The sequence below is a fragment of the Suncus etruscus genome, chromosome 1, assembly GCF_024139225.1.
Source record: "Suncus etruscus isolate mSunEtr1 chromosome 1, mSunEtr1.pri.cur, whole genome shotgun sequence".
Taxonomy (NCBI): domain Eukaryota; kingdom Metazoa; phylum Chordata; class Mammalia; order Eulipotyphla; family Soricidae; genus Suncus; species Suncus etruscus.
In genome coordinates, this window is record NC_064848.1 from 30,839 (window position 1) to 56,800 (window position 25,962).

At 42.5% G+C, this 25,962-nt stretch overlaps 1 protein-coding gene and 1 long non-coding RNA gene across 2 annotated transcripts in view; one reads left to right on the forward strand and one right to left on the reverse strand.

Annotated features, from left to right (window-relative positions):
• The first annotated feature begins 7,510 nt into the window (after window positions 1-7,510).
• Window positions 7,511-18,369, forward strand: LOC126016204 (uncharacterized). The gene is made up of 4 exons (XR_007498262.1): window positions 7,511-7,664; window positions 15,755-15,807; window positions 16,978-17,195; window positions 18,043-18,369. It is a non-coding gene; the product is annotated as an uncharacterized LOC126016204 (long non-coding RNA).
• A 3,791-nt stretch (window positions 18,370-22,160) lies between these two features.
• The window catches only part of GLDN (gliomedin), a 52,719-nt gene continuing 48,917 nt past the window's right edge, over window positions 22,161-25,962 (reverse strand). The window contains exons 9-10 of the mRNA XM_049777882.1: window positions 25,611-25,761; window positions 22,161-23,686 (exon numbers count right to left, since the gene is read on the reverse strand). Coding sequence (XP_049633839.1) covers window positions 23,212-23,686; window positions 25,611-25,761 — 626 coding nt within the window. The 3' untranslated portion in view covers window positions 22,161-23,211. The remainder of the gene's footprint in view (window positions 23,687-25,610; window positions 25,762-25,962) is intronic.

The following is a 25,962-nucleotide window of genomic DNA, read 5'->3' on the forward strand; positions in this document are numbered from 1 at the left end:
TAATTTCAGGGCCTTGTGGTCAGCGAAGGTAGCCTGCAAATTTTCTATTCTCTTGATATTATGGAGGTATGTTTTATGCACTAGCATGTAGTCTATCCTGGAGAATGTCCCATGTTTATTAGAGAAGAATGTGTATCCAGGCTTCTGGGGGTGGAGTGTCCTGTATATATCTACTAGGCCTCTTTCTTCCATTTCTCTTTTCAAGTCTAGTATATTCTTGTTGGATTTCAGTCTGGTTGACCTGTCAACTGTTGACAATGCCGTGTTGAGGTCTCCCACAATTATTGTGTTGTTATTGATATTATTTTTCAGATTTGTCAACTATTTTATTAAATATTTTGCTGGCCCCTCATTCGGTGCATATATGTTTAGGAGAGTGATTTCTTCCTGCTATACATATCCCTTGATTAATACAAAATGTCCATCTTTGTCCCTTACAACTTTCCTAAGTATAAAGTTTGCATCATCTGATATTAGTATGGCCACTACAGCTTTTATATGGGTGTTGTTTGCTTGGATAATTTTCCTCCAGCCTTTTATTTTGAGTCTATGTTTGATCTGACTATTCAGGTGAGTTTCTTGTAGGCAGCAGAAGGTTGGATTGGTTTTTTTTTTTTTTTTTTATCCATTTAGCCACTCTGTGTCTCTTAACTGGTGCATTTAGTCCATTGACATTGAGAAGAAGAATTGTCCTGGGAGTTAGTGCCATCTTTATATCAAAGTTTGGTGTGTCTATTGGTCAGTCTTGTCTTAAAGTAGGCTGTTCAGTTTTTCTTTTAAGAATGGTTTTGAGTCTGTAAAGTTTCTGAGCTGTTGTTTGTCTGTGAAACCATGTATTGTGAAACCATGAAACCTGAATGTGAGTTTTGCTGGGTGCAGTATTCTAGGCAAATCATTTATTTCATTGAGTTTTGTGACTATGTCCCACCACTGTCTTCTGGCCTTGAGTGTTTCCGGTGACAGGTCTGCAGTAAATCTCAAGGATGTTCCCTTGAATGTCATTTCTCTTTTTGATCTTGCTGCTTTCAGAATTTTGTCTCTATTTGTGGGATTCGTCATTGTGACTAGGATGTGTCTTGGGGTGTTTTTTTCTGGGGTCTCTTTTAGTTGGTACTCTTCGGGCATGCAGGATTTGATTGCATGTATTCTTTAGCTCCGGTAGTTTCTCTTTAATGATGTTCTTGACCGTTGATTCTTCCTGGAGATTTTCTTCCTGGCTCTCTGGGACTCCAATGACTCTTAAGTTGTTTCTGTTGAGCTTATCATAGACTTCTATTTTCATCTGTTCCCATTCTTTGAGTAATTTTTCCATTGTTTGATCATTTGCTTTAAGGCTTTTTTCCTATTTCTTCTGCTGTATGGAGTTATTCATCTCATTTTCCAGTGTACTAATTCTATCCTCAGCTGCTGTTAACCCATGGGAATGCTCAACCATGTTTTTCTTCAATTCATCTACTGAGTTTTTTAGACCTGTTATTTGACCTGAAATTTCAGTTTGGAGTTTTCTGATTTCTATCTTCATATTCTCTTGATTGTTATTAGTGTTCTCTTCTATACTTTCTTTGAGTGTTTTGAACATCTTCCATATTGCGACTCTAAACTCCTTATCTGAGAGACTCACTAGTTGGTTGGTTATGTTCAAGTCATCAGAGTTGCCATCGTCATTCTCTATGTCTGGCACTGGCCTGCATTGTTTCCCCATTGTCACACTTGCATTGTGGGTTTTTTTTTAACATGTTATGGTTGTATTCATTGGCTAAATGATGTGCATGGCCACGAAAATGTAGTCAACAAAAATGTAGTCAACAAATTTCTTGCCTCTAAGGTAATAATTCCAGGTTCTGAAGTCAGAAATGTGAATTCTAGTCCATGAACTGTGACATCATAATTCATGATGCTGAATTCAGAATGGACATGTTTTTCTGAATCTGTGTGACAATGAGACATGATTTTGACATTACATTTGCCTGTTTTGGTAAAAAAATGTAGACAACAAATTTCTTGCCTGTACGGTCATAATTCTAGGTCCTGAACTCAGAAATGTCAATTCTAGGCCATGACTGTCACTTCGTAATTCATCATGCTGAATTCAGGATGAACATGTTTTTCTGAAACTGTGACTATCAGACATGATTTTGACATCACATTTGCCTTTTTGGTCAAAAATGTAGACCACAAATTTCTTGCCTCTAAGGTCATAATTCAGGTTCTGAAGTCATAAATGTCAATTCTAGGCCATGACTTTCACATCATAATTCATGATGTTGAATTCAGAATGGACATGTTTTTCCAAACCTGTGTGACCATGAGTCATGATTTTGACATCACAATTGCCTGTTTAGGTAAAAAATGTAGACAACAAATTTCTTGCCTCTAAGGTCATAATTCAGGTTCTGAAGTCAGAAATGTCAATTCTAGGCCATGACTTTCACATCATAATTCATGATGCTGAATTCAGAATGGACATGTTTTTCCAAACCTGTGTGACTGTAGCATTAAATAATTAACGATGGAGAAGGATGAATTTTTCTCTGCCATCCCAGGCCACATGGCTCCGAAATCCCCATTCAGCTGGTGGGTCCCAGGTTTAGGTGAACGGCAGAATCAGAATCATCCAGAGACAGGCATCAAGAAGCATCAACTTTATTCATGCCCTATTCACCACATGTCTCGCCTATATCATAACCTTTTAAGCATTTGCTATTCTTAGCTAGCCCTGCATCTTAACTTCTTTCAGCCATCTTCCATTTGACCTCCATCCTGGCCAAAGGCCAGAAGCCAAAAGCACCTAATCCCCTGGGTCAAAGGCCTTATATAACCTTTCAAAACCACTCCCCGGAATGGGAGGGTCTCAGGTAGGTACACCTAAATACAGGGTGGAATTACCCAATGGTGGGATCAGATACCAACCAATGGTGGAAGCAGAATCAGGTACTACCCTAGGGTGGGGGCAGAATGCCAGGTCACACCCTAGGGTAGGGTACAATCACCAATCAGGTTAGGGTGAGTAACATAGTAATCCCCTAAAATATTTACATACACATGTGACCATGAGTCATGATTTTGACATCACAATTGCCTGTTTTGGTAAAAAATGTAGACAACAAATTTCTTGCCTCTAAGGTCATAATTCCAGGTTCTGACGTCAGAAATGTGAATTCTAGGACCATGTCTGTGACATCATAATTCATGATGCTGAATTCAGAATGGACATGTTTTTCCGAACCTGTGTGACTATGAGACATGTTTTTGACATCACAATTGCCTGTTTTGTCAAAGATGTTGACAAGGAATTTCTTGCCTCTAAGGTCATAATTCCAGGTTCTGAACTCAGAAATGTCAATTCTATGTCACATTATAATTGTGTCACATCATAAGTCATGTTGCTGAATTCAGAATGGACATGTTTTTCTCAACTTGTGTGACCATGAGACATGATTTTGACATCACATTTGCCTATTTTGGTCAAAAATGTAGACAACAAATTTCTTACCTCTAAGGTAGGGGTCTCAAACTTGCAGTCTGCGGGCTGTTTGTGGCCCTCCATACAATATTTTGTGGCCCATGGCGGCCTTCAAATATCGCAATATTCGCGATTATTTGCTTACTGAATAATCGCAATAAAAATCGCATTAGTAAGAAAAAAATCGCATTAAACATTCGCATACCCCGAGCAGTTCCATTCTGGGTTTTCAAATGTTTAATGCGATTTTTTCGATTTTTTCTTTCTAATGAGATTTTTTATTGTGAATATTCAGAAAGCGAATAATCGTGAAGACTTTGCATCTAGCGCAGATGTCATTTCCGCTGCTCCTGCCCACTGGCCTAAGGGAGAGAAGTTTATTATAGAATTAGATTTTGTCATACCTTCATCATTCCTTCATCAAAGCCTGCAGTGAAGAGAAAGATTGATGACTAGCACAGACAATTTCATGAAAAGTGGGAGATGCAGTATTTTTTTGTTGAGTACAGGGGCATCCCCACATGTCTTATTTGCTCAGAAAGTTGCAGTGCACAAGGAATACAACTTGAAATGCCATTATTCAACTAAACATGCTGAGGAATGTGCAAAATATCAAGGAAATGAGAGAGCCAAGCAGGTTGCCAGTCTTAAAGCATGTCTAATGAGGCAACAAGATTTCTTCAAGAAAGCAACCAAAGAGAATGTTGCATCAGTCGAAGCTAGTTACATGGTTAGTGAGATGACTGCTAAGGCACAAAAACCATTCACAGAAGGAGAGTTTGTTAAAAAAAAATGCAAGTTACAGGCTGCAAGTATTATCTGTCTGGAAAAGAAAGGTCAGTTTAGCAAAATCAGCCTTTCTGCCAACACTGTGGCAGAGCACATTTCTGACATGTCAAGTGACATTTATCATCAACTGTGTGAGAAAGTCAAATGTTTTGATGCATACTCAGTTGCTCTCGATAAGGGCACAGATATAACAGACACTGTGAAGCTCACAATTTATGTCCATTTTGAATTGACAGAGGAGCTGCTCACAATAATTCCAATGCATGGCCAGACCACTGCTAATAAGATATTTTAGGCAACTGTATGATGCCATTGAGAATGCAGGTTTGCCATGGAAGAGGTTTATTGGAATAATAACCAATGGAGCGCCATTGATGACAGGGAGGAAAAATGGACTGGTGGCACTTGTTCAAAATAAAACTTGAAGAGGAGGGTGTAGAGAAGGCCATTGCTCTTCACTGAATTATCCAGCAGGTCCTTTGCAGTAAATGCCTGCCTTGTGACAATGTGATGTCTGTTATTGTGAAATGCATCAACCAAATCAGATCCAGGGGCTTAAAGAACAGGAGGTTCCGTGCTTTTTTTTTTTTTTTTTCTTTTTTAGAGGAAATGGAGTCAGAATACGGAGATGTGCTCTATTTCACCGAGGTACGTTGGCTCAGCAGGGGAAATGTTCTGAAAAGATTTTTTGAGTTGAGAGAAGTGAAAGCCTTCATGAAGAAGGATGGAAATGCTGTTTCTGAGTTGAGTGATCACAAATGATCATGGACTTAGCTTTTCTTGTTGACATTACACATAAGTTGAATGTACTAAACAAGATGTTACAAGGCCCGGGGCAGCTTCTCAGTGCTGCCTATGACAACATGAGAGCATTCTCCACAAAACTTGTGTTATGGAAATTCCAGCTCCCTCAGACAAACCTTTGCCATTTCCCAGCATGCAAGGAACTTGTGGATGCAGGCATACCATTCAGTAGTGAGAAATATGTTGATGCTATTTTTAAGCTAGAGAAGAAATTTGATCACAGATTTTCAGATTTCAAAAAGCACAGAGCCACTTTCCAAATTTTTGTGGATCCCTTTTCCTCTGATGTGCAAGATGCCCCTCCTGTGCTTCAAATGGAGCTCTTTGACCTGCAATGCAACTCTGATCTCAAAACCAAGTTCAGGGAGATTAGTGGAAATGCAGACATGTATGGGCAACTTTTGAGGGAATTGCCCCCCAGCTTTCCTGAGCTTTCCTGAATATTCAAGCACACCATGTGCCTTTTTGGGAGCACATATTTGTGTGAAAAGTTATTCTCCACATTGAACTTCAGTAAGTCAAAGTACAGGTCTAGACTTCATGATGATCATCTTTAAGCCATACTGAGGGTCTCAACTGCTTCCTCTCTAAAGCCAAATGTGGTTCAGATTTGTGAGAAGAAGCGCTGTCAAGTCTCTGGCAGTAAGGAATAGGCAAAAGATGCCATGTTCAAAAGAACTGTTAATGATCTTCACTCAATGTTGTATTCATGTTCAGAAGAAATAATTAAAACTGTTAATAATGATGTTTGAGGACTTTTTTGGTGTGAAATCCCTTATGCGGCCCTGCCTCACCCCGACTTTGCCTCCTGCAGCCCCCAGGTAAATTGAGTTTGAGACCCCTGCTCTAAGGTTATAATTCCAGATTATGAATTCAGAAATGTCAATTCTAGGCCATGAATGTGACAACATAATTCATGATGCTGAATTCAGAATGGACATGTTTTTCCAAACCTGTGTGACCATGAGACATGATTTTGACATCACATTTGCCAGTTTTGGTCAAAACTGTAGACAACAAATTTCTTGCCTCTAAGGTCATAGTCTGATGTCAGAAATATGAATTCTAGGCCATGACTGTGACATCATAATTCATGATGATAATTCAGAATGGACATGTTTTACCAAACTTGTGTGACCATGAGACATGATTTTGACATCACATTTGCCTGTTTTGGTCAAATATGTTAGAGTTTTATTTTCAATATTCTGACCCCTTCTTCTAGATAATCACCTTCAAATTTTATTAATCCACAGTGATCCAACAAAAAATGGTCTGAGTTAGCAAATGGTCCCCACAATGCCACAGCCCTGTAGGCAGGTATTATTTTTATATTTATATAACCATTTGACCTTTTTTTGTTTGTTTTTGGTTTTTGGACCACACCTGGTGGTGCTCAAGGGTTTCTCCTGGCTCTGCACTCAGAAGTTGCTCCTGGCAGGATATGGGGACCATATGGGATGCCAGAAATCGAACTGGAGTCTGTTCAGGGTTGGATATGCACAAGGCAAACATCCTACTGCTGTACTCTCTCTGGCCCTAACCATTTGACTTTTTTTTTTTTTTGGTGGTTTCTGGGTCACACCCGGCAGTGCTCAGGGGTTATTCCTGGCTCCAGGCTCAGAAATTGCTCCTGGCAGGCACGGGGGACCATATGGGACTCCGGGATTCAAACCAATGACCTCCTGCATGAAAGGCAAACGCCTTACCTCCATGCTATCTCCCCGGCCCCTCCACTTGACTTTTAAGTGGCTAAATGTTTCACTTAGTCATGTGGTCAGATAGTGTGTGGTTGTATTCAGGTTTCCAAGCTAATTTGATATAAATTCTTCTCACTGCAGTCTTAAATGTCAGTGGCAGGTCAGATTTCTTTCTTGGATTGCTTGTTTTAAGTTTGTTAAATGCCTTTTAGGTCATCAGCACAACACTAAGAATAGTTTAACCACAAATTAAAAGGCTTAATCAGGCTTGTGTATGTATAGATATCCTACCTAGACTATTTTTGGGGAGGGAGGCCACACCTGGCAGCACTCAGGGGTTACTCCTGGCTCTGCACTCAAAAATTGCTCCTGGCTGGATTGGGGGGGGGCAATATTGGATTCCAGGAATCGAACTTGGATCTTTCCAAGGTCAGCAGCATGCAAGGGAAACGCCCTGCCACTGTGTTATCACTCTCGCCCCTTCTATGTAGACTTTTGTGCTTTTTACAACACTTCCTAGTTTATAAAAATATTGGGTAATTCAGCCAATAGTATGCAAATTATAGCTGTTCCTTTTACTATCACTCTTAATTCTGGCCTTTGTTTTGGTGACATGACCAGCAGAATTTACTGTGTTGGGGTGTTGGGGATTGAACTTAAAGCTCTCAGATGTAAGCCATGTGTTCATTTTTTTTAAATCTCCTTTAGACTTTAGGAAATTGGTCTTAGTGCATGTATACTTTATCTATATCACTCTGTGCTTTACTAGATTATACTGGACTTTTCAGGTAACATTAGTTCTGCTTCATTTTCTAGAGTTGGCAATGCCATAGCAAAGCCACAAGTGACTTCACATTTATTACCTCTTCAAGTCTAGTTGCCACATCTGGACAGTCCAATGACAACAGGTAGGTTGGTATGAAGCAAAATAATAGGCCAGTATTAGAAGGTACTTTTGCTATAAAGTATGGATTTTTACTGAGGATTTCCTAACCGACACAAGTGAAAACTTTTGGAACCATTCTTCAAAAAGAGAAAACCAACGTTTACCCCATTTGTAGCCTTAAATTCTTTTTTTGCTAACATGTTCAGGTTATTTTTGTTTTGTTTTGTTTAATCAGACCTGACTGTGCTCGAGCTTACTTTGGGTAGTAAGTAAGCTCTACCCACTGTACTATATTTCCAGCCCCAGAATACTCAGGTTCTGTCTACAGAAAAATAAGTGATTATTCGATCTTGACAGTACATACCTGAGCATTTTTTTCAGTTTCCTCCAGGAGTTGTCAGAGCAGGAAAGCATCCCTTTCACTCAGGAAATTATGTCTCACTTCTGTTGGAGGATGAGAATGGGGCAAGGGGGTGTGTGTGTCAGGTGAAGCAGCATTGTCTTTTGAAAAGGATCAACTTCCAGGAAAGCAATGGTCTTAGCCTTCTTCCCATTGAGTATCACCATCCTATGGAAGTGAATGAGGTGGTAATGGGGGGGGGGAGAGAGAGAAAGAGAGAGAGGAGAGAGAGAGGGAAAGAGAGAAAGAGAAAGAGAGATGTGGGGAGCCTAGCTGATGAAACCTAGAACATAGAACACCTTAGTAATTCCTAATCTGGTCACCCATGTGACCAAAGGCGCCCATGCCTTGAGAACAAAGGAAATAGACAAATACTAAAGTAATTCAAAGCAGCCCAATACATCCAGCCAGAAAGAAAAATACATAGAGCAACTTGCCTTTGTGTTAGCAAAAGGTTATTAGGATTACAGCTGATGTTCTATTTATGCTTGTTGAGTATAATCTATAGAACTCTGTTTGAATCTTATGCTTTCAAGTAAAACGTGCTCAGGTCTACCTCTTTGCCCCTCCCTATTACCTGCCCCAACTTATGCTAATGAATGCTTGTAACTGTAATTGGTGGAAAAACCTGTAACACCCTCTGACGTATTTCAGCCCTTAAAAGCTGATTCCCCCCAACAATAAATCCCTTTTGAACAGCATGCGTTGTCTTGAGGGCTTCTCTTACTAACTTCTCAAGTTCTTCTTTACAGGTCAGTTCTGCTCGGGCAAACCCGCGAATAACTAGCAACCTTCATTTCCACACCCCCGCGGGTCGGGGGTCTCCCACGGGAGGTTGCAGTGGCGCCCCACGTGGAAGCTCGAGTTACAGAATACTGACCGGGTGGCAAAGTGCGACAAATCCCGGAGCTAAATTACGTCAGGTAAAGTAAATCAAAGCAACGTAATTTAGTTAGTCTAATGCCTAGGTGAAAACCGCCATCCCATTATAGTCCCAGAGTAAAAATGGGGACCAGCCTGAGCAAAGGAGCAAAATTTATTAAAGGTATACAAGAAGTACTTAGAAGTAGAAATATAGTAATTGAAGAGAAAGATTTGTTGAAATTTTTAATGTTTGTTAATAATATTTGTCCTTGGTTTGCTATTACTTGCCCAAAAATAGTTTCCAGTACTTGGGATCTAGTCGGGGCAGAACTCACTAATCATTTTAGCACACATGGCAGTGAGTCCGAGAAAGAGATTATACAACAATATTGGGATCTCCTCAAAAGCATCATAGTAAAATCTGCTTTTGACCCTAAGAGCTTGCAAATTGTGAAAGACGCCCAGGAACATTTGGAGCACGTCTCCAGACAATACTCTCCCCCTAGTTCCCGCTCCAGTTCATTTTTGCATATTGATTCCCTTTCTCCCCCCCCCCGAGGAACCTTCTCCTCTTATGCAAAAAACTCTTTATCCCTCTCTGCGGGCAGCAGCCTCAGAGCCCCCTGAGGAAAAGCTGGACCCAGAGGAAGAAACCGAGTTGGAGAAAGAAACTGCTGCCTACCATGGGCATGCAACCTCTCTCCCCTCACAGCCTCCCCTGTATGATTTGCCCGCGCCCATTAAAGTGCCTCTTCCAGAACCCGATAATTCTTTATTGATAAAGATTCAACAGCTCAGACAGCAAATTACCCAGCTTCAGGGGCCGGAGAGATAGCATGGAGGTAAGGCGTTTGCCTTTCATGCAGGAGGACATCGGTTCGAATCCCGGCGTCCCATATGGTCCCCCGTGCCTGCCAGGAACAATTTCTGAGCCTGGAGCCAGGAATAATCTCTGAGCACTGCCGGGTGTGACCCAAAAACCACACACACAAAATAAATTACCCAGCTTCAAGCTACCAACGAACAGGGTGGAGCTTCTGCCCCTCCCCCGCCAGCTCAAATTCCAGCTGCCGGAGCCCTCCAACCCCCAGCCCAGCCTGACAATGGCTCCCTGAATCATAGTCCCAATCAAGCAAACATCCCTGAAGTCCCCATTCGCCCGCCTTTAACCCTTACCATCTCAGGTAAACAATTCACAGGCCTCCTAGACACTGGCGCAGACACCACTTGCTTTTCTCACCTACATCGGCCTCCTGACTGGCCCACTGCTTCCACCTTTGACAATGTTTCAGGTATAGCTGGCTCCGTCAAAAGAGTTCTTGTCAGTGCCAACAAACTAGTTTGGCAGGATGAGGATGGTGACACAGGTCTTGTTCGTCCTTACATTATTCCCGACTTACCCATTAATCTTTGGGGTCGGAACATTATGGAACAAATGGGTGTTTATGTTATAAAGTGTAAAAATCCTGTTGCATTGCAGCAAATGCTACAACAGGGCTACACACCCTCCAAAGGCCTGGGCAAACATTTACAAGGTATCACTCAACCCATTACCCCTTCACAAAAATTAGATAGGAATGAATTGGGTTTTTCACCCCCTGCTCAAAATTTTCAGTAGAGGTCACTGCCTCTCCTGCACCCCCGGCAGATAAAATAACTTGGCTTGATGATAAACCTGTCTGGGTTGGGCAGTGGCCCCCAACCAAAGAAAAATTGGCTGCGGCTCAGCAACTTGTGCAGGAGCAACTTAATGCTGGCCACATAGAATCTTCCACCTCCCCATGGAACACCCCTATCTTTGTTATTAGAAAAAAATCAGGCAAATGGAGACTTTTACATGATCTTAGAGAAATTAATAAAACCATGGTGCCTATGGGGGCTACTCAGCCTGCGCTTCCTTGCCCCTCAGCTGTACCCAAAGGAAGCTATAAAATTGTTTTGGATCTTAAAGATTTTTTTTTCCCATCCCCCTGCACCCCAAAAACTGTAAGCGTTTTGCCTTTCCAGTACCTCTAACTAATTGTGTGGGCCCCAACCCTAGATACCAGTGGAAGGTCCTCCCCCAAGGTATGGCTAACAGCCCCACGCTCTGTCAAAAATATGTAGCATCCATTATAGATCCGTTTCGAATCCTTTACCCCTCAGTTTATATCATTCATTTTATGGATGATATTCTGTTAGCTTGTGCGGATGATTCACTTGTCCTACACACTGCAAAGGAACTCGTTTTTGCTCTGCAACATCGCGGATTTAAAATTTCTGAGGACAAGGTCCAAATTCACCCCCCCCCCAACTTTTTCTTGGATTTGAACTGCTTCCCAATCAGGTTCGCACCCAAAAAGTACAACTTCGCACCCACCACCTAAAAACCCTTAATGATTTCCAACGCCTCTTGGGTGACATCACATGGCTGAGACCTTACCTACAGGTCTCCACGGGTGACCTGAAGCCACTTTTTGACATCCTTCAGGGCGATTCTAATCCCACCAGCTCGCGCCAACTTACCCCTGAGGCTTCCAAAGCCCTTGCCATTGTTAACACCGCCATTCAAAATCAGTTTATTACTTATTATGAGCCCTCTCACCCCCTTTTCCTCATTATTTGCCCTACTGCCATTGCACCCACAGCTCTTTTGTGGCAGTTCGCCCCACTTTACTGGATCCATTTGCCTTCCTCCCCCAATAAAGTTTTAGCCACCTACCCCCACCTAGTGGTGTGGCTTTTAATGCAAGACTGCACAGCCTCTCTGAAACTTTTTGGCCGCCAACCCACCAAGGCGATTATTCGCTATACAAAACCTGAATTGCAATGGCTTATGGAAAATCAACAAGATTGGGTTATTTTTGTAACAGGTTTTTCAGGAACACTAGATAATCATTATCCACCTAATAAATTGCTTCAATTTTTGCACCTTCACCCAGTAGTTTTTCCTAAACTTACTAAATTTCAACCTATTTCTAATGCCTCACTAGTTTTCACAGATGGCAGTTCTAACAGCCTGGCCGCATTCAAGGTCAATGGCATCGTTCACCAAGTCCCCACCCAGTATACTTCGGCCCAGCTTGTAGAGCTTGTTGCTGTCCTCAGGGTTTTTCAGCTTGTCCCAGAGCCCTTTAACTTGTACACTGATAGCTGCTATATTGCAGCTTCCCTTCCCCTGTTGGTAACAGTTCCTTATATAAAGCCTTCCACCCCTGCAACTGTTCTTTTTTCTAAAATTCAAGAACTCCTTTTGCTGCACACCAATCCATTTTTTGTTGCCCACATTAGAGCTCACACTGGCCTCCCTGGCCCTTTGGCTGAGGGCAATGACTCAGTTAACCAGGCTACCCGTCTTTTACCTGTCTTTAATCAGCCTGACTCTTTACAGTTGGCGCAACAAGCCCATAAGCTACACCACCTTAATGCGCAAACGCTTAGGTTAAAATATTCTGTCACCCGTGAACAGGCTCAAGAAATTGTTAAGTCATGCAAAGCTTGCCTTTCCCTCTTGCCTAAACCTCACACTGGAGTTAATCCTCGTGGCCTTACACCTGAAGAACTCTGGCAAATGGATGTTACTCATTATTCTGCCTTTGGCAATCTTAAGTATATTAATGTTACAGTAGATACGTATAGTGGTTTTATTTGTGCCTCTCTCCAAACAGGAAAAGCCACCAAGAATGTCATTGCTCATCTTTTACATTGCTTTACTATTGTTCCTGTCCCTATGGTCATTAAGACTGATAACGGTCCAGGGCATATTAGTTCTAAATTCAAGGATTTTTGTGCAAAATTTGGTATCACCCTTAAAACAGGAATTCCCCTAAACCCTCAAGGCCAAGGCATTGTTAAAAGAGCTAATCAAACTTTGAAAAATACACTTTTTAAACTTACTTCAGAAAGCGAAAATTTGTACTCTCGCAAAGGCAAACACCGCCTGCTTTTGAATCATGCACTCTTCATGCTCAATTTTCTCTCCTTGGATTCCAGCGGCCGTTCAGCGGCTGATCAACTCTGGCACCCCTCCACTCGTGAGAATTTTCAGCAAGTGCTTTGGAAAGATATCCGTACAGGACAATGGCTTGGCCCACACCCTGTTCTCATATGGGGCAAAGGTCACGCCTGTGTTCACAACCCAACCACCTCTGAAACGCGCTGGCTTCCAGATAGGCTGGTCAAACTCCATAACCCTCCCAGGGGTAACGCCCCTGAGGATTCTTCTGTTTCCCTTTCGGGTGCCGCTTCCGACAACACTCCCCCAAGGACACCACTGGCTGACAATCCTTGCCGCAGCACCTCAAAAACTCTCCCTCTCCGCGCTCCTCTTGACTCTCCCTTGCAAAACGATGACAACACCCCTGGTTTCTTCCACTCCCCTTTTGACTTTTAGTTCTACAATGGTGCCAGAAACATAGCCAACCCCCTCCCACTCATCCCCTGACCCATCCTGGAAGTAGCCCTTTGTGCCCTCGCCATGGGTGCTGAGGAAGAGTGAGCCACCCCCAATCAATTTTTGCCACGACCTGGCCCATTCACCCATTCCCCAGGACACACTGGCTATGTTAGCTCAACCTCTCCCATGCCCTGAGCTCTTCAGGACTCTGCCTGCTTCCCCACCCTTCCAGCCCATGCTGTCCTCTGGACCCCCCTCCTCTTCTCAGCTCATCCTTGTCATGATCAACACCTCCGCCCAGACACCCTCCAGTACCTGCTACTCACCCATCTCACCGTCCTAAATTGCTGCCTTGAACTGCCTCACTTCACCAATGATACCAACCTTCTGCGATGCGGTATGAAGCCTCAACAACATGGCATAACTTTAAAACTAGTGGTGAGACCTGAACTTTGCCCTTTGGTACCCAATATGATTCCCCCTATTGAAAATTGTAATCAAATTCTTGTCGTTGATTTCTCCTTTCAGTTCATGATTGCCCCCAATTTAACGTTTTTTGCCTGTTTCACTGGTTTATCTCCCCCATTGTTTTACTTTTTTCTTTAGTCCTAGAACTACTGTGTTTTGGTTGTTTTAATGCCAAAATTAACTGTTAAACAAAAATTTGCCTTATTTCCTCTTAAATATAACCTTGTGTCTCTCTCCCGCTGCAGTATAAAATCAAACACTGCCTTCACCCCAGCCTTATTGAGAGGCCTGGGTGTTATTGGTGTGAGCACAAAAATTTATTCATTGGTTCATACTCTAGAATCTGTTAATGCCTTATAACTGTTAATAGAAATGTTTACAAACTTAAAAGAAGTTTACACTACATAACTGTTAAATCCCTAGCAGTAATAGAGCAGAAAAACTGCCGTGGTTTAAATTTGATATTTTTTTTTTGAGGGAGGGAGAAATTTGTGTCATCTTTATAGCAGAATGTTACTTTTAAAAAAATAAACTCGGCTTAGTTAAAAATAGCATTAGACTTGTGGAAGAAAGTCTAGAGGATAGAAATAGAGGGATTAAGATGAGTCCTAATATAAAAATTGGTCCTCTACCTCATCCTGGCTGTCCAAGCTGCTGCCTAATTTGGTCCTTTCATTGGCTTTTTGCTACTTTTTCCTTTGGCCCCTAGGCATTCCGTCGCCTCACAAGTTTGTTAAGAATCCGGTTACTGAGATTGCCCTAATGTTCAGTATAGGTCCAATATCAGCGGCTCTCTTAAATGCACCCCAAAGGACTTGAAGCCATGGATAAACCTCTGAGCTTTAAGGAGTTTTGAGTATCTGGCTAAACGCCCCTGCTTGCTCTGCTCCTGGCTGTGGAGATGCTCATGACGGGGATAGTTTGGTGCCAGTGTCTGGGTACAAACATGGCATTCCTAATATTTTGCGCGCAAAAACTTTTAATTTGTTCTCTTGTTGCCATGTCCAGAACTGGAAGCCCACCAAACAACCTAAGACAGGCACTTCACCCATTTTGCTCTTCTTCTTTTATTATTACAGTAAAGGGGGAACTGTGGGGAGCCTAGCTGATGAAACCTAAAACATAGGACACCTCAGTAATTCCTAATCTGGTCACCCATGTGACCAAAGGCACCCATGCCTTGAGAACAAAGGAAATAGACAAATACTAAAGTAATTCAAAGCAGCCCAATACATCCAGCCAGAAAGAAAAATACATAGAGCAACTTGCCTTTGTGTTAGCAAAAGGTTATTAGGATTACAGCTGATGTTCTATTTATGCTTGTTGAGTATAATTTATAGAACTCTGTTTGAATCTTATGCTTTCAAGTAAAACATGCTCAGGTCTACCTCTTTGCCCCTCCCTATTACCTGCCCCAGCTTATGCTAATGAATGCTTGTAACTGTAATTGGTGGAAAAACCTGTAACACCCTCTGACGTATTTCAGCCCTTAAAAGCTGATTCCCCCCAACAATAAATCCCTTTTGAACAGCCTGTGTTGTCTTGAGGGCTTCTCTTACTAACTTCTCAAGTTCTTCTTTACAGGTCGGTTCTGCTCGGGCAAACCCGCGAATAACTAGCAACCTTCATTTCCACACCCCCGCGGGTCAGGTGTCTCCCACGGGAGGTTGCAGAGAGAGAGATCCTAAACATAGGGGCCAGAGAGAGAGAGAGAGATCCTAAACATAGGGGCCAGAGTGAGAGTGTGGTGGGTATGGCATTTGTAATGCATACAGCCAACCTGGGTTTGATCTCCAGGATCCCAAATGGTCCTCTGAGCCCACCAGAAGTGATTTCCCCAGCCAAGAGTAACCCCTGAGCGCTGCTGGGTGTGGCCCATAAATTTTATATCTATATCTATATCTATATATACATATATATATACATATATATATACACATACATATACATATTAGACTTGAGGGTATCCTGTGCTTAAGAATGACTGAGACTGTCTCTTTGTAAGGAACGTCTGCCTCTGGGACACACTGATCTCTCCTGGAAACAGCCGTATTCATGGTAAGTTGTGGTCTATGAAACATCTAGTTGTGGAGCAGTTTCTTCTTGATTTCAATAGTCTCATTTTTAGCAACAAGATAGAAGTGGAGAAGTACTTGAAACCAATGATTAGAATCAATAAAGCTGTTAGAAATTCTATCTAATCACCAGGTTGAAGGAAATAGGTACAGCTGTAGGTTCCAGCTTAACATAGATAGATAGATGATAGATAGATAGATAGAGATAGAGATAGAGATATAACATATATCTTATTTATATTCATCAGAAAATATGTTTTGGGAGTAGAGTGATAATACAGTAAGTAGGCTATTTGCCTTGCACACTGCTGACCCAGGTTCAGTCCGTGGCACCCTATGTGGTCTTCCAAACTTGCCAAGATTAAGCCCTGAGCACCACCAGGTGTGATCCAAAAGCAAAACAAAACAAATCTAAGTGTGATATATAGAGGATGGTGTTCCTGGCTGTATAGATGAAGGGGAGTTTTTGCATTTAATTTTTTAATGTCAAATATTCCGAGTTAAATTCTCCTAACTGGCCCCCCAAGTTAACTTTATTATATTTTTGGGGTTTTTGTTTGTTTTGTTTTGGGGTCATACCCAATAGCGCTCAATGTGTTACTCCAGGTTCTGTGCTCAGATGGCTTCTGGCAGCCTCGGGGGACAGTATGGGATGCCAGGAATCAAACTTGGGTCCATCCTGGGTCGACTGTATGCAAGACACATGCCCTACCTCTGTGCTATCTCTTTGGCCCCAAGGTTAACCTTATAATACTAAAACTACACCACTTAAAATTCTTTCAGGCCCAGGTAATAGTATAGTGTGTAGGGCTCTTGCATGCAGCCGATTCACTGAGTGAAGACCACACTGGGTGGTCTTTGGTTTGTTTAGGGTAGAGGTGAGCTCAGGAAGTTGCTGGGATCAAACTCCACCTCTCCATTTAAGTATTTAATTTAAAGAGCTGTTAAAAGTGTTCCATGCTATGTAGCTGGAGTGATAGTACAGTGTTGGGGCATTTGCCTTTCATGCGGCCGACCCAGGATGGACCCAAGTTCGATTCCTGGCATCCCAAACGGACCTCCAAGCCTTCCAGGAGTAACTTCTGAGCACAGAGCCAGGAGTAACCCATGAGTGCTGCTAGGTTTGGGAAAGGCTCTTGGTGTTTTCTTGCAGGCTTCACGTGTCATGATCATGGGGCCACGGTGCTCTAGTATGCACCCAAACACCAGCTGCTCATATCTGGAGGCAGGAAAGGCTGGGTCTGCCTGTTCGACATCCGCCAGAGGCAGCTGATGCACACGTTCCATGCTCATGACTCAGCCATAAAGGCCTTGGCCCTGGATCCCTGCGAGGAATATTTTACTACAGGCTCAGCAGTGGGGAACATAAACGTGAGTCTGAATAACAGCTGGAGTGTGCTAAGTCTCTTCTGTCAGTATGATTAGAGTCCAAACCAAAGCCAGAAAAACCCACACTGGAATGTAAGGACCCACAGAGCTCAGGTTTCTCCCAAAGAAACATTATTAGAAAGACTGTCCACCCACTGAGGGAAACTGATTAGATCCAAAAACATGTTCCCGAGCTATTGAAACCAATGCATTTAAGTGTTTACAGAAAATTGTCTCATCATGTTAATGAGAGTTTTGATGCCAGTGCAATAAATAAATAAATAAATAAATAAATAAATAAATAACAGCCTCAAATTCTAACCAGATTTCACTCTTCAAGATTGCTAAACTCAGGCTCTCTGGCATTAATAACACCAATAAAAAAGCTTTTTAGTGATTTATATGTCTTTAATGCAGGGGTCCTCAAACTTTTTAAACAGGGGGCCAGTTCACTGTCCCTCAGATCATTGGAGGGTCTGACTATAGTAAAAGCAAAATTTATGAACGAATTCTTATGCACACTGCATATATCTTATTTTGCAATGAAGAAAAAAAAACAGATACAAATACAATATGTGGCCCACGGCCATAGTTTGAGGACCACTGCTTTAATGCCTGGATTTGGGGGAAAGGGGGCTCCCACTGCTTTGTTGACAATGTATTTAATTGAACTAGTCTTGGGATATCTAGGTAGGAAACTAAAAAAGAACATGAACAATGCCAAAGAGGAATGGAGGACTTAGTAAGCTGTCAGCAAAGAGACAGTGACTAGGCTTATAGGGAGAAATATGGGTCGAGCAATAAAAATAACTTTACTATATAATGTTTTCATTGTTCTGTTTTAAACCAGGTTTGGAGACTATCAGGCCATGGTCTAATTCATTCGTTTAAAAACGAACATGCTAAACAGTCCATTTTTCGAAACATTGGAGCTGGAGTCATGCAGATTGACATCACCCAAGGCAATCGGATCTTCTCCTGTGGGGCTGATGGAACACTGAAAACCAGAATTCTACCCAATGCTTTTAACTTCCCAACAAGAATTCTTGACATCCTATAGAATCAAGGATACAGGTTTTATTTTTATAAATAAACCAATTAAGAAAACACTAATGTTAGGCACTTCTCCTTTCTAAGCAGTTGAAACATTTAAAATAGTACAGAGAATCTCTGTAGAATTCTATCTATGCTGAGTGTTGCCTGTACGGGGTGTAGAATGACTTGGGCTAATTCCTGCACTCAGGAATCACTGCTGGTGGGTTTGGCAGACTTAGGAATTGAACCCAGACAACTACTTGCTGGTAAGTACCCTACCCACTGTACTCCTTAGATCAGAAATGAGAAAGGATGCATACTCTCACCTCTCTTACTCAACATCGTACTAAAATTTCTTATCAGAGCAATTATATAAAAAAAAGTTAACAGAAAGGAAAATAGTAAACTGTACATGTAGGTAGATGTGTATTTTATGCAGAAAACCTCAAAAGACTGAGAAACCATAAAGGCTAAAAGGATACGAGTATTTACAAATTAGTTCAGTGGTTGCAGAATGCAAAGTCAACCTGCAAAAAATAAATCAGTTGTTCACACCGAGCCAGTTCTATGGACTCACTTTTTTCTCAAATGGAATATAAACAAAGTCATGAAAAATCACAGGTACACCAGCCACAAAGCAGAAAGCCGGCAATCTTGGGAGGAGAGCGTGGGCAAACCCCTGCTCTTCCAAAGCCATGCCTGCTGCGTCCATTACCAGAATCACCATTTTGCCTGTGGCTATGCCTAATCACCCCTCTCCAGTTCTTTTCAGGGACACCAATCTGACCAAGCTGCAGGTATGCCTGCGTTTGGGCTCATATCACCAGGGCTCTTTGGAGTGACTGCAGGCATACTCCCCTGTATCTTCCTTCTTCCAGGACGCCTGGCAGCTGAGTGCACATCCCGAAAAGCCACAGTATCAATAATAGTGTTTTGAATTTCTGGACATTTCATTTGTCTGATGCTATCATCCCTATAGGAGCATACCAGTTTAACAGAATGGACAGCTAACAGCTTACTAAACCTTTTGCCTTTATATTAATGACTTCATTGGAGATACAGTAATTTTCAGAAATGTGTGTGGTACTGTACTTTGTTTCTTTTTAGATTTCTTTCTCCCTTTTTTTCCCTTGATTTTTGGGGTCACACCCAGCGGCACTCAGGGGTTACTCTTGGCTCTACGCTCAGAAATTGCTCCTGGCAGGCTCGGGGGACCATATGGGATGCCAGGATTCGAACCACTGTCCTCCTGCATCTAAGGCAAAATGCCTTACCCTGTGCTATCTCTCCGGCCTCCCTTTTTTATTCTTTTTTAAAAATAATAATTGGAAGTGTGTCTGGAAACAAATGTATTATGGTCAACTATATCAACTATGTAATGAATTTTCTTTAAATAAAGTAAAACAATAATTCATCTTAGGTAATTACTTACAAAAATCAATTGTATTTCTATATACTATACACTGAGAATGAAAAGTTAAAAAAATTCATTTTAATAATATCAGTAAGAATGAAATATCCATAACTAATTTAACCAAGTAGGCAAAATACTTGTACTTTGACAACTAGAAGACAATTATAAAAGGAATTGAAGTCACTAATAAATGGAAAGATATCTTTACTTAGGGATAGAAAGATTTAGTATTCAGATGTTTATTCTGGGCCAGAGTAGATAATACAGCAGGTAGGTTGCTTGCCTTGTAGGCTACCAACCCAGGTTTGATCTGTCACCCCCATGTGGCCCTCAGAACCCACCAGGAGTGATCCTTAAACACAGAGCCAGAAGTGAGCCCTAGGCATAGCTAGGTGTGGCCTAAAAACAAAAACAAACGATTACTAAAGGTAATAATTCTGATGTTTCAACAGTAAGGACCATGTCCTGATCACAGTGGCTGAGTTCAGCAGGAACTTAGGAAACAGCATTTTCCCTTGACTCCAGGTTCTGAAGCAGCTATATTGCCACAGCAGTTATTTCTCAGTCTTCAGAGGGACCTAACAAACTTCAAGCATTTCAAAAGTGGAGCAACCGCTGCAATACTGGTGTCATAGAACCTTGAAGTGGTTATTTTTTTTTTCTTTTTAAATATGACATGAAATTTCACAAGAGGGAAAATAAACAAGTCTTTTTCAGCAGTATTTTATTCATTAACTTAAGTTAAAAAATTACAACTAAAAAAGAGATGCAACGTTATTCACTTGTTAGTCATTTTATAAAAACAAGAGCATTCACAATGGCTCCGTTACAGGTTGAGAAATGACTTCTAATAAATGCCAGGGTGTGCCAGGTCCGAGGAAGGGAACAGAACCACTGAAAAGCCTTATCAGACTCTTCTTCAGCTGGTGTGAACTCATGCAGTGCTAGTCCAATCCACTTGGCTGCTTAAGGAAAAACCATTGGCTCTTGGAGAATGACCTTTCACCTTGCAGCCTTGAAGCAGCTCTTCACTTTACAACCTGCACCCCAGAACTCTCCATTTCACAACACCTGTTCCTGTGCCATGAAGCCATACCACCTGAGACCTTCAGAAGGATATGTTATCAGCTGGGGTGGGGGTACTGGAATATGTTCTGGCCTAGGTTGGAAGTTGGGAGGGATGTTTACTTTCCAGGGGATACTTATCTACTGTAGATGAAAGAACTATCAGGTTTAGTTCTGACATCAGAAGTGCAGATATTGGAGAAGTGTTTTCAAAACAACTTTGGTTCTATGTTATTTAGACACACCACTTAGACATGATCAAATTTATTCATTTAGAAATTTTAGGACACATACTGTATTGTCCCATTTTTTTTCTCTTTTTAATCAAGAACTTTTTTGCAGGAAGGAAATGAAACTTGAATTCTTTTTATTCTATGAAGGTATAATTTTAACACATTATAAAATTACCCACTAAATATCTCAGATTTGGTCAAACTTAATTGTCCTTATATTGTTTTACTACAGGAGAAATTAAAATCCTATATATTGATCTGTTCTCATAGTGAGTCTATTATGCCTAATGACTAAGAATCAAGATAGATCAGATTTCAAGACACGGGTTTCTAAAATTTTTAATTTTTCTCTAACAGGAATATGCACTAATTCAATAACTTCCTTCTTTTGGTTGTTGCCATATATAATTAGTACTGTACATTTGCTATCACTATTGCTAATATGACTATGACTATGAAATTATAGTCATATTCTGTGTCTAGAAACATGGACTCATGTACTTATTTTTAAGAGATTAGTATTTATTAGCATGTTGATATTGAACATAAACTATTTTACTTAAAAAAAAACTGTGAGGACATGACAGAGGCAATCAAAGGAGTGTTTTAAACAAACTGTTTAAGAATGTGACAGATATATCAGTCCCTAACAGCCACCACCACTAAGTATTTCAAGAGGTGGGGAAATGTAAGCATTTAAATTTACATTTAAATAAGAATGAAAAGTATTTAAAGAGTACTAAAGTGAGCCAGTATAGAGATAGTATAGAGAGTAGGACTTTTGCCTGGCATATGGCTGACCTGGGTTCAATCCCTGACATCCTGGTATGGTCTGGGAGATGACCCCTTAAGCATTGCAGAAGTGATTCCTGACTACTGAGTGAGCCCTGAGACTCCAAACCCAACCAACCAAAATGCTTGTAAGTATTTATATCTCCTAATTTAAACTTTTAAATCAGATTTTGGTTTGGGAATCACTCTACAGTGCTCAGGGTTTACTCATTGCTCTGAGTTCAGGGATCTCTCTGGAGTGCTAGAGGTATGGGTTGGGGATTAAACTGGGATCACTGCCACAGTTAAGGCAAAGCAAGTACCTTAACCTCTGTACTTTTTTTTTTCCACCTTGTTTCTGCTAAAGCATCAAACCAGGATTCAGGGCCAGAGGGGAGAATATAGACTCGGTGAAAAAGTCTCAGAACTTCTTTCCTACACCACAAAGATAGTCAGCAAGACCAAGTGGTCGAAAAGTTCTTCCCCTAAGACTTGCCCTCTGCCCTTCTCAGCTGCTGAGACTCAGGCCCTTTCAGCTTCCCCTCACTGGACCTTGTGAACAAAACAGCTTATGATTTCAGAGCATTTAGGAGCAAGTTAAAATGGATTTTCTCCTGGCAGCAAAGAGGAGTTGGCATCTAAAACTGGGAAAGGCAAAAGACAGTTCACTGCTCTGTTCTGGTTTAAAGGTTTGCTCACCTGGTCTCAGAGCAAGTTTACTCAGACTCAAGCCATAGAAATAACTACTTTCTTGTTCAGAACAAAATGAAACATAACAATGCACTGCTGGGTGGTTGTAGCTGAGAGAGAATGATGATACATAGCAGGTAGGAGCTGCCTTTTTTTTGGTTTGTTTTTTAGCTCAGTGCCGCTTTTTCAAAAAAATCCAAATAAGACTCAGCACTGGGGGTGGGGGGAGTAACCCCTCTGCACTGCCAAGTGTGGTCCCAAATCAAAACAAACAAGGGTTTTGGAAGTATCAACTTAGAAGCCAATTTGCTCAACACTGGGCAAAAAAAAAATAACCCCTCATCCCCAAAATATTAAAGTAGTAAAAGTAGCAATAGCCAAGTATTACAGAATTTCCTGAGGGTAGAGATCTTTACCAATCATCTCAGCCAGCCCTCTCCTTGGAACCAGAGTGTGTGTGGAATGGGAGAGAAAGATAACTTGCTCTACTAAGCTATTCCTTACCCTAATGGAAAGTCAAGAGGGTTCACAACCCTAAGACTGTTATTGTGAGTTTACCACAGTTAAGTCTTTGGCTCTCCTTTTTTGGTGAGGAGTTTGGGACACACACAGCTATGCTCAGGATTTACTCCTGGCTCTGACCTCATCCCTGGCAGGGTTCAGTGGGCCATATGTGGTACTGGGTGGGGATTGAACCTGGGTCAGCCACATGCCAAGACAAGTGCCTTACCTGCTGGCCCTCTGGCTCCCCTCAGAGACACTTTCTTAGTGGGATGTAAATATCAGAAATGTACTGAGGGAAATTCCATCACTAGGTTATAGTTGGTGACAAAAACTGCACTGGATAGAGCATTAAATGACCATCTTCCCATGAATATAAATGCTGGTCTCTCATGTTGTATGACAACATGGCAAGGACAGATGGGGAAGTTCTGAAATCAAAGTTGACATTGATCTGCTTCCCTCCTAACAAATCAAAGGCAAACGTTATCCTCATGTCTTTGGTGTCCGTGACATAGAGGATCCCTTGGGCAATGAAGGCATTGCCAGCCTTGGACTTGGGGTATGTGGTGTTGATGTGCTGAGCCACAGAGAATGTCCTCTCATCCAGTTGGGCAACAAGAATGCTCGAGCCATCCACACTGGAAGCATAGATAATCCAAAGGCCTTTTTCATCCACAGCCAAATTGAAGTAAGTCTTGGAATTTGCAAAGAGGTATTTCCGATCAAAATAGAAGGCATTTTCAAGCTTCAGGGTTTGGGAGATCTTTTTGTCAAATTCAAATCTGAAATGTGAGAAAGAAGAGAGGAAGAAAGGGGAAGAAAAGGAAGAAATAGAAGGAGGAGGAAGAGAAAGGGGATGGAGGAGGAGAAGAGAAGGAAAAAAGGAAGGTAAGACAAATTAGTGTGTGTGTGTGTGTATATATATATATATATTTTTTACACACGGACAACTATTTGCTGGAGTGGGCCTGGGGCTCAGTGTTTCTGATCACTTCCTGGGCCTGACCTGCTTGCAATGCTCTGAGCAGCAGGTGTTTGACACAGGGACAAGTTGACTTCGGAGCAGTCTATTCCCAGAATTCACACAGTTCAGATGCCCTCAGCTTCCAAGTCACCAAGGATGGGCTGACCATCTAACATCTCCCTCCAGGGACTACCGGGGGTGTGGAGAGCTGTAAGGGACAATCCTGTCTGGTGGGGTCAAGTTCACATCTTGACTGGAAAAATGAATTAGGTGTCCTCTGTGGGGAAGGAATGCCCAGGGACAGGCAGTGGAATGAAAAGAACACTAGATGGGGCTTGTGAGCAGTAGCTTTGCTTGAAAGTAAAGGCAGCTGGGAACTGAAGACAAAACTTTGGAGCTAGAAAGGGGGCAGGTTGCTCCTGTGGAGAGCAGAAGCAAAACCAAGTCTCCTGCTGGTTTCCTGCTTTCTGTTGGCCTCTTCCTCTGTCTGTGGCCACTACATGCAATATCTTCCTGTGGCCATGGTTTCTACTTACGGTTTGGCCTGTAGCAGGGTCCCTGTAAGGGTTCAGTAAATTCTCTCAGCTTCTATAGAAGCAGATCCTCTTTTGGGGGCACCTTCACCTCAGACTGTCCTTACTTTCCCCGCAGGGGAGGGTGGGAACCTCACAGGAACAGTCATTCTAGCCTGTATGATCTGAACAGGAGGAGGTAAAGTCTCCAAAGTGCACAGGATCAGATGAAAGGGGGTCCCAGGGGAGGAGACAAGGTACAGATCAGGGGGCTCCCACCTCATGCTCAACCACTGTCTTTGCAGCAAGGTGGATGGCACTGCCCTCCCTGAAGCTTCCCAAGGGCCCTGTTTATGACCTTCAGCAGTGACACACCCTGTTTCCATGCCTCTGGAATCAAGGGGATAGGATAAAATAGTCCACTTTAGAACTGGACTGAGGTCACAACCCCCTCCAGTCCCACAGAATGCCCACTCCTGCCTCTAGATTCCTACACATGCCTTCCTGAACCTCAAAGATGAGATTCCAACAGCTCTTGTGGGTGAAAGTCAATAGGACAAGGTGACCTTCATTGCCCTGCAGTGTGTCAGAGACAGCCCATGGGAGCAGAGATCCCTGATGGCCTCAGAGCAACTCGGTCTCCATCTTCTACTGAGATGTGAAGTTTCATAGCTGCATCCCCAGTTTCTCAGAACCGCACCCCCAGGAGAGGTGACACAGGAAGTTGTGGTGACACTGCTTCAGTCCTAGAGACAGGGAAGCCTCAACCAGTCCCGCTTCATCTCTGGGATCCGGACTAGCAAGAAAGGCAGCCCCCAGGCGGGATGAAACATGGGTTCTAGTGTTTCCCCCCTTTTTTGTCTTTGAGTCACACCTGGTTGTGCTCAGGGGTTACTCCCGGCTCTGCATGGGTTCTAGTGTTTCCCCCCTTTTTGTCTTTGAGTCACACCTGGTTGTGCTCAGGGGTTACTCCCGGCTCTGCACTCAGAAATCGCTCCTGGCTGGCTTGGGAGGCATATAGGATGCGGGGATTCAAACCACTATCCCTCCTGGATTGGCTGCAGGCAAGGCAAATGCAGATAGCTGTGCTATCTCTCTGGCCCTCTAGTGCCCATTTTGTCCTGGGGATGCATCCCATCACCAAACCCTGCCAGGCCTCTGGCCAGGCCGCAGGACCTAGATAGACTTATCATGGTCCTTGCCCCAAGGCACACAGTCTTGAGGGCTCACCTGATGATGGTGCTGGAGCCCCCTTTGTGGTAGTAGAGCGCTCTGTTATGGACAGCGTGGCCGCAGCCATGGAAGTAGTAGGGCAGGTGGATGAGGGAGAAACTCCCATTAAGCAGTGCAGGCTGGTCCTTGAACTCCTTCACCCTGATGCCTGTGGGAAGGAAGTTGCAACGGTGGTTGCTGGGGTTGCCTGGTGGACACCATGGCGGTCAGTGGAGAGGAAATTAAAGGAGGGGTAAGAGTAAGAGTGACTCTCTAGAAGGACTCTATGCTTGTTTTTGTTTTTTAGAAGATGAGGGTTGCACCATCCCAGCTGTGCCAGGCTTACTCCTGGCTCTGTGATCAGGAATCA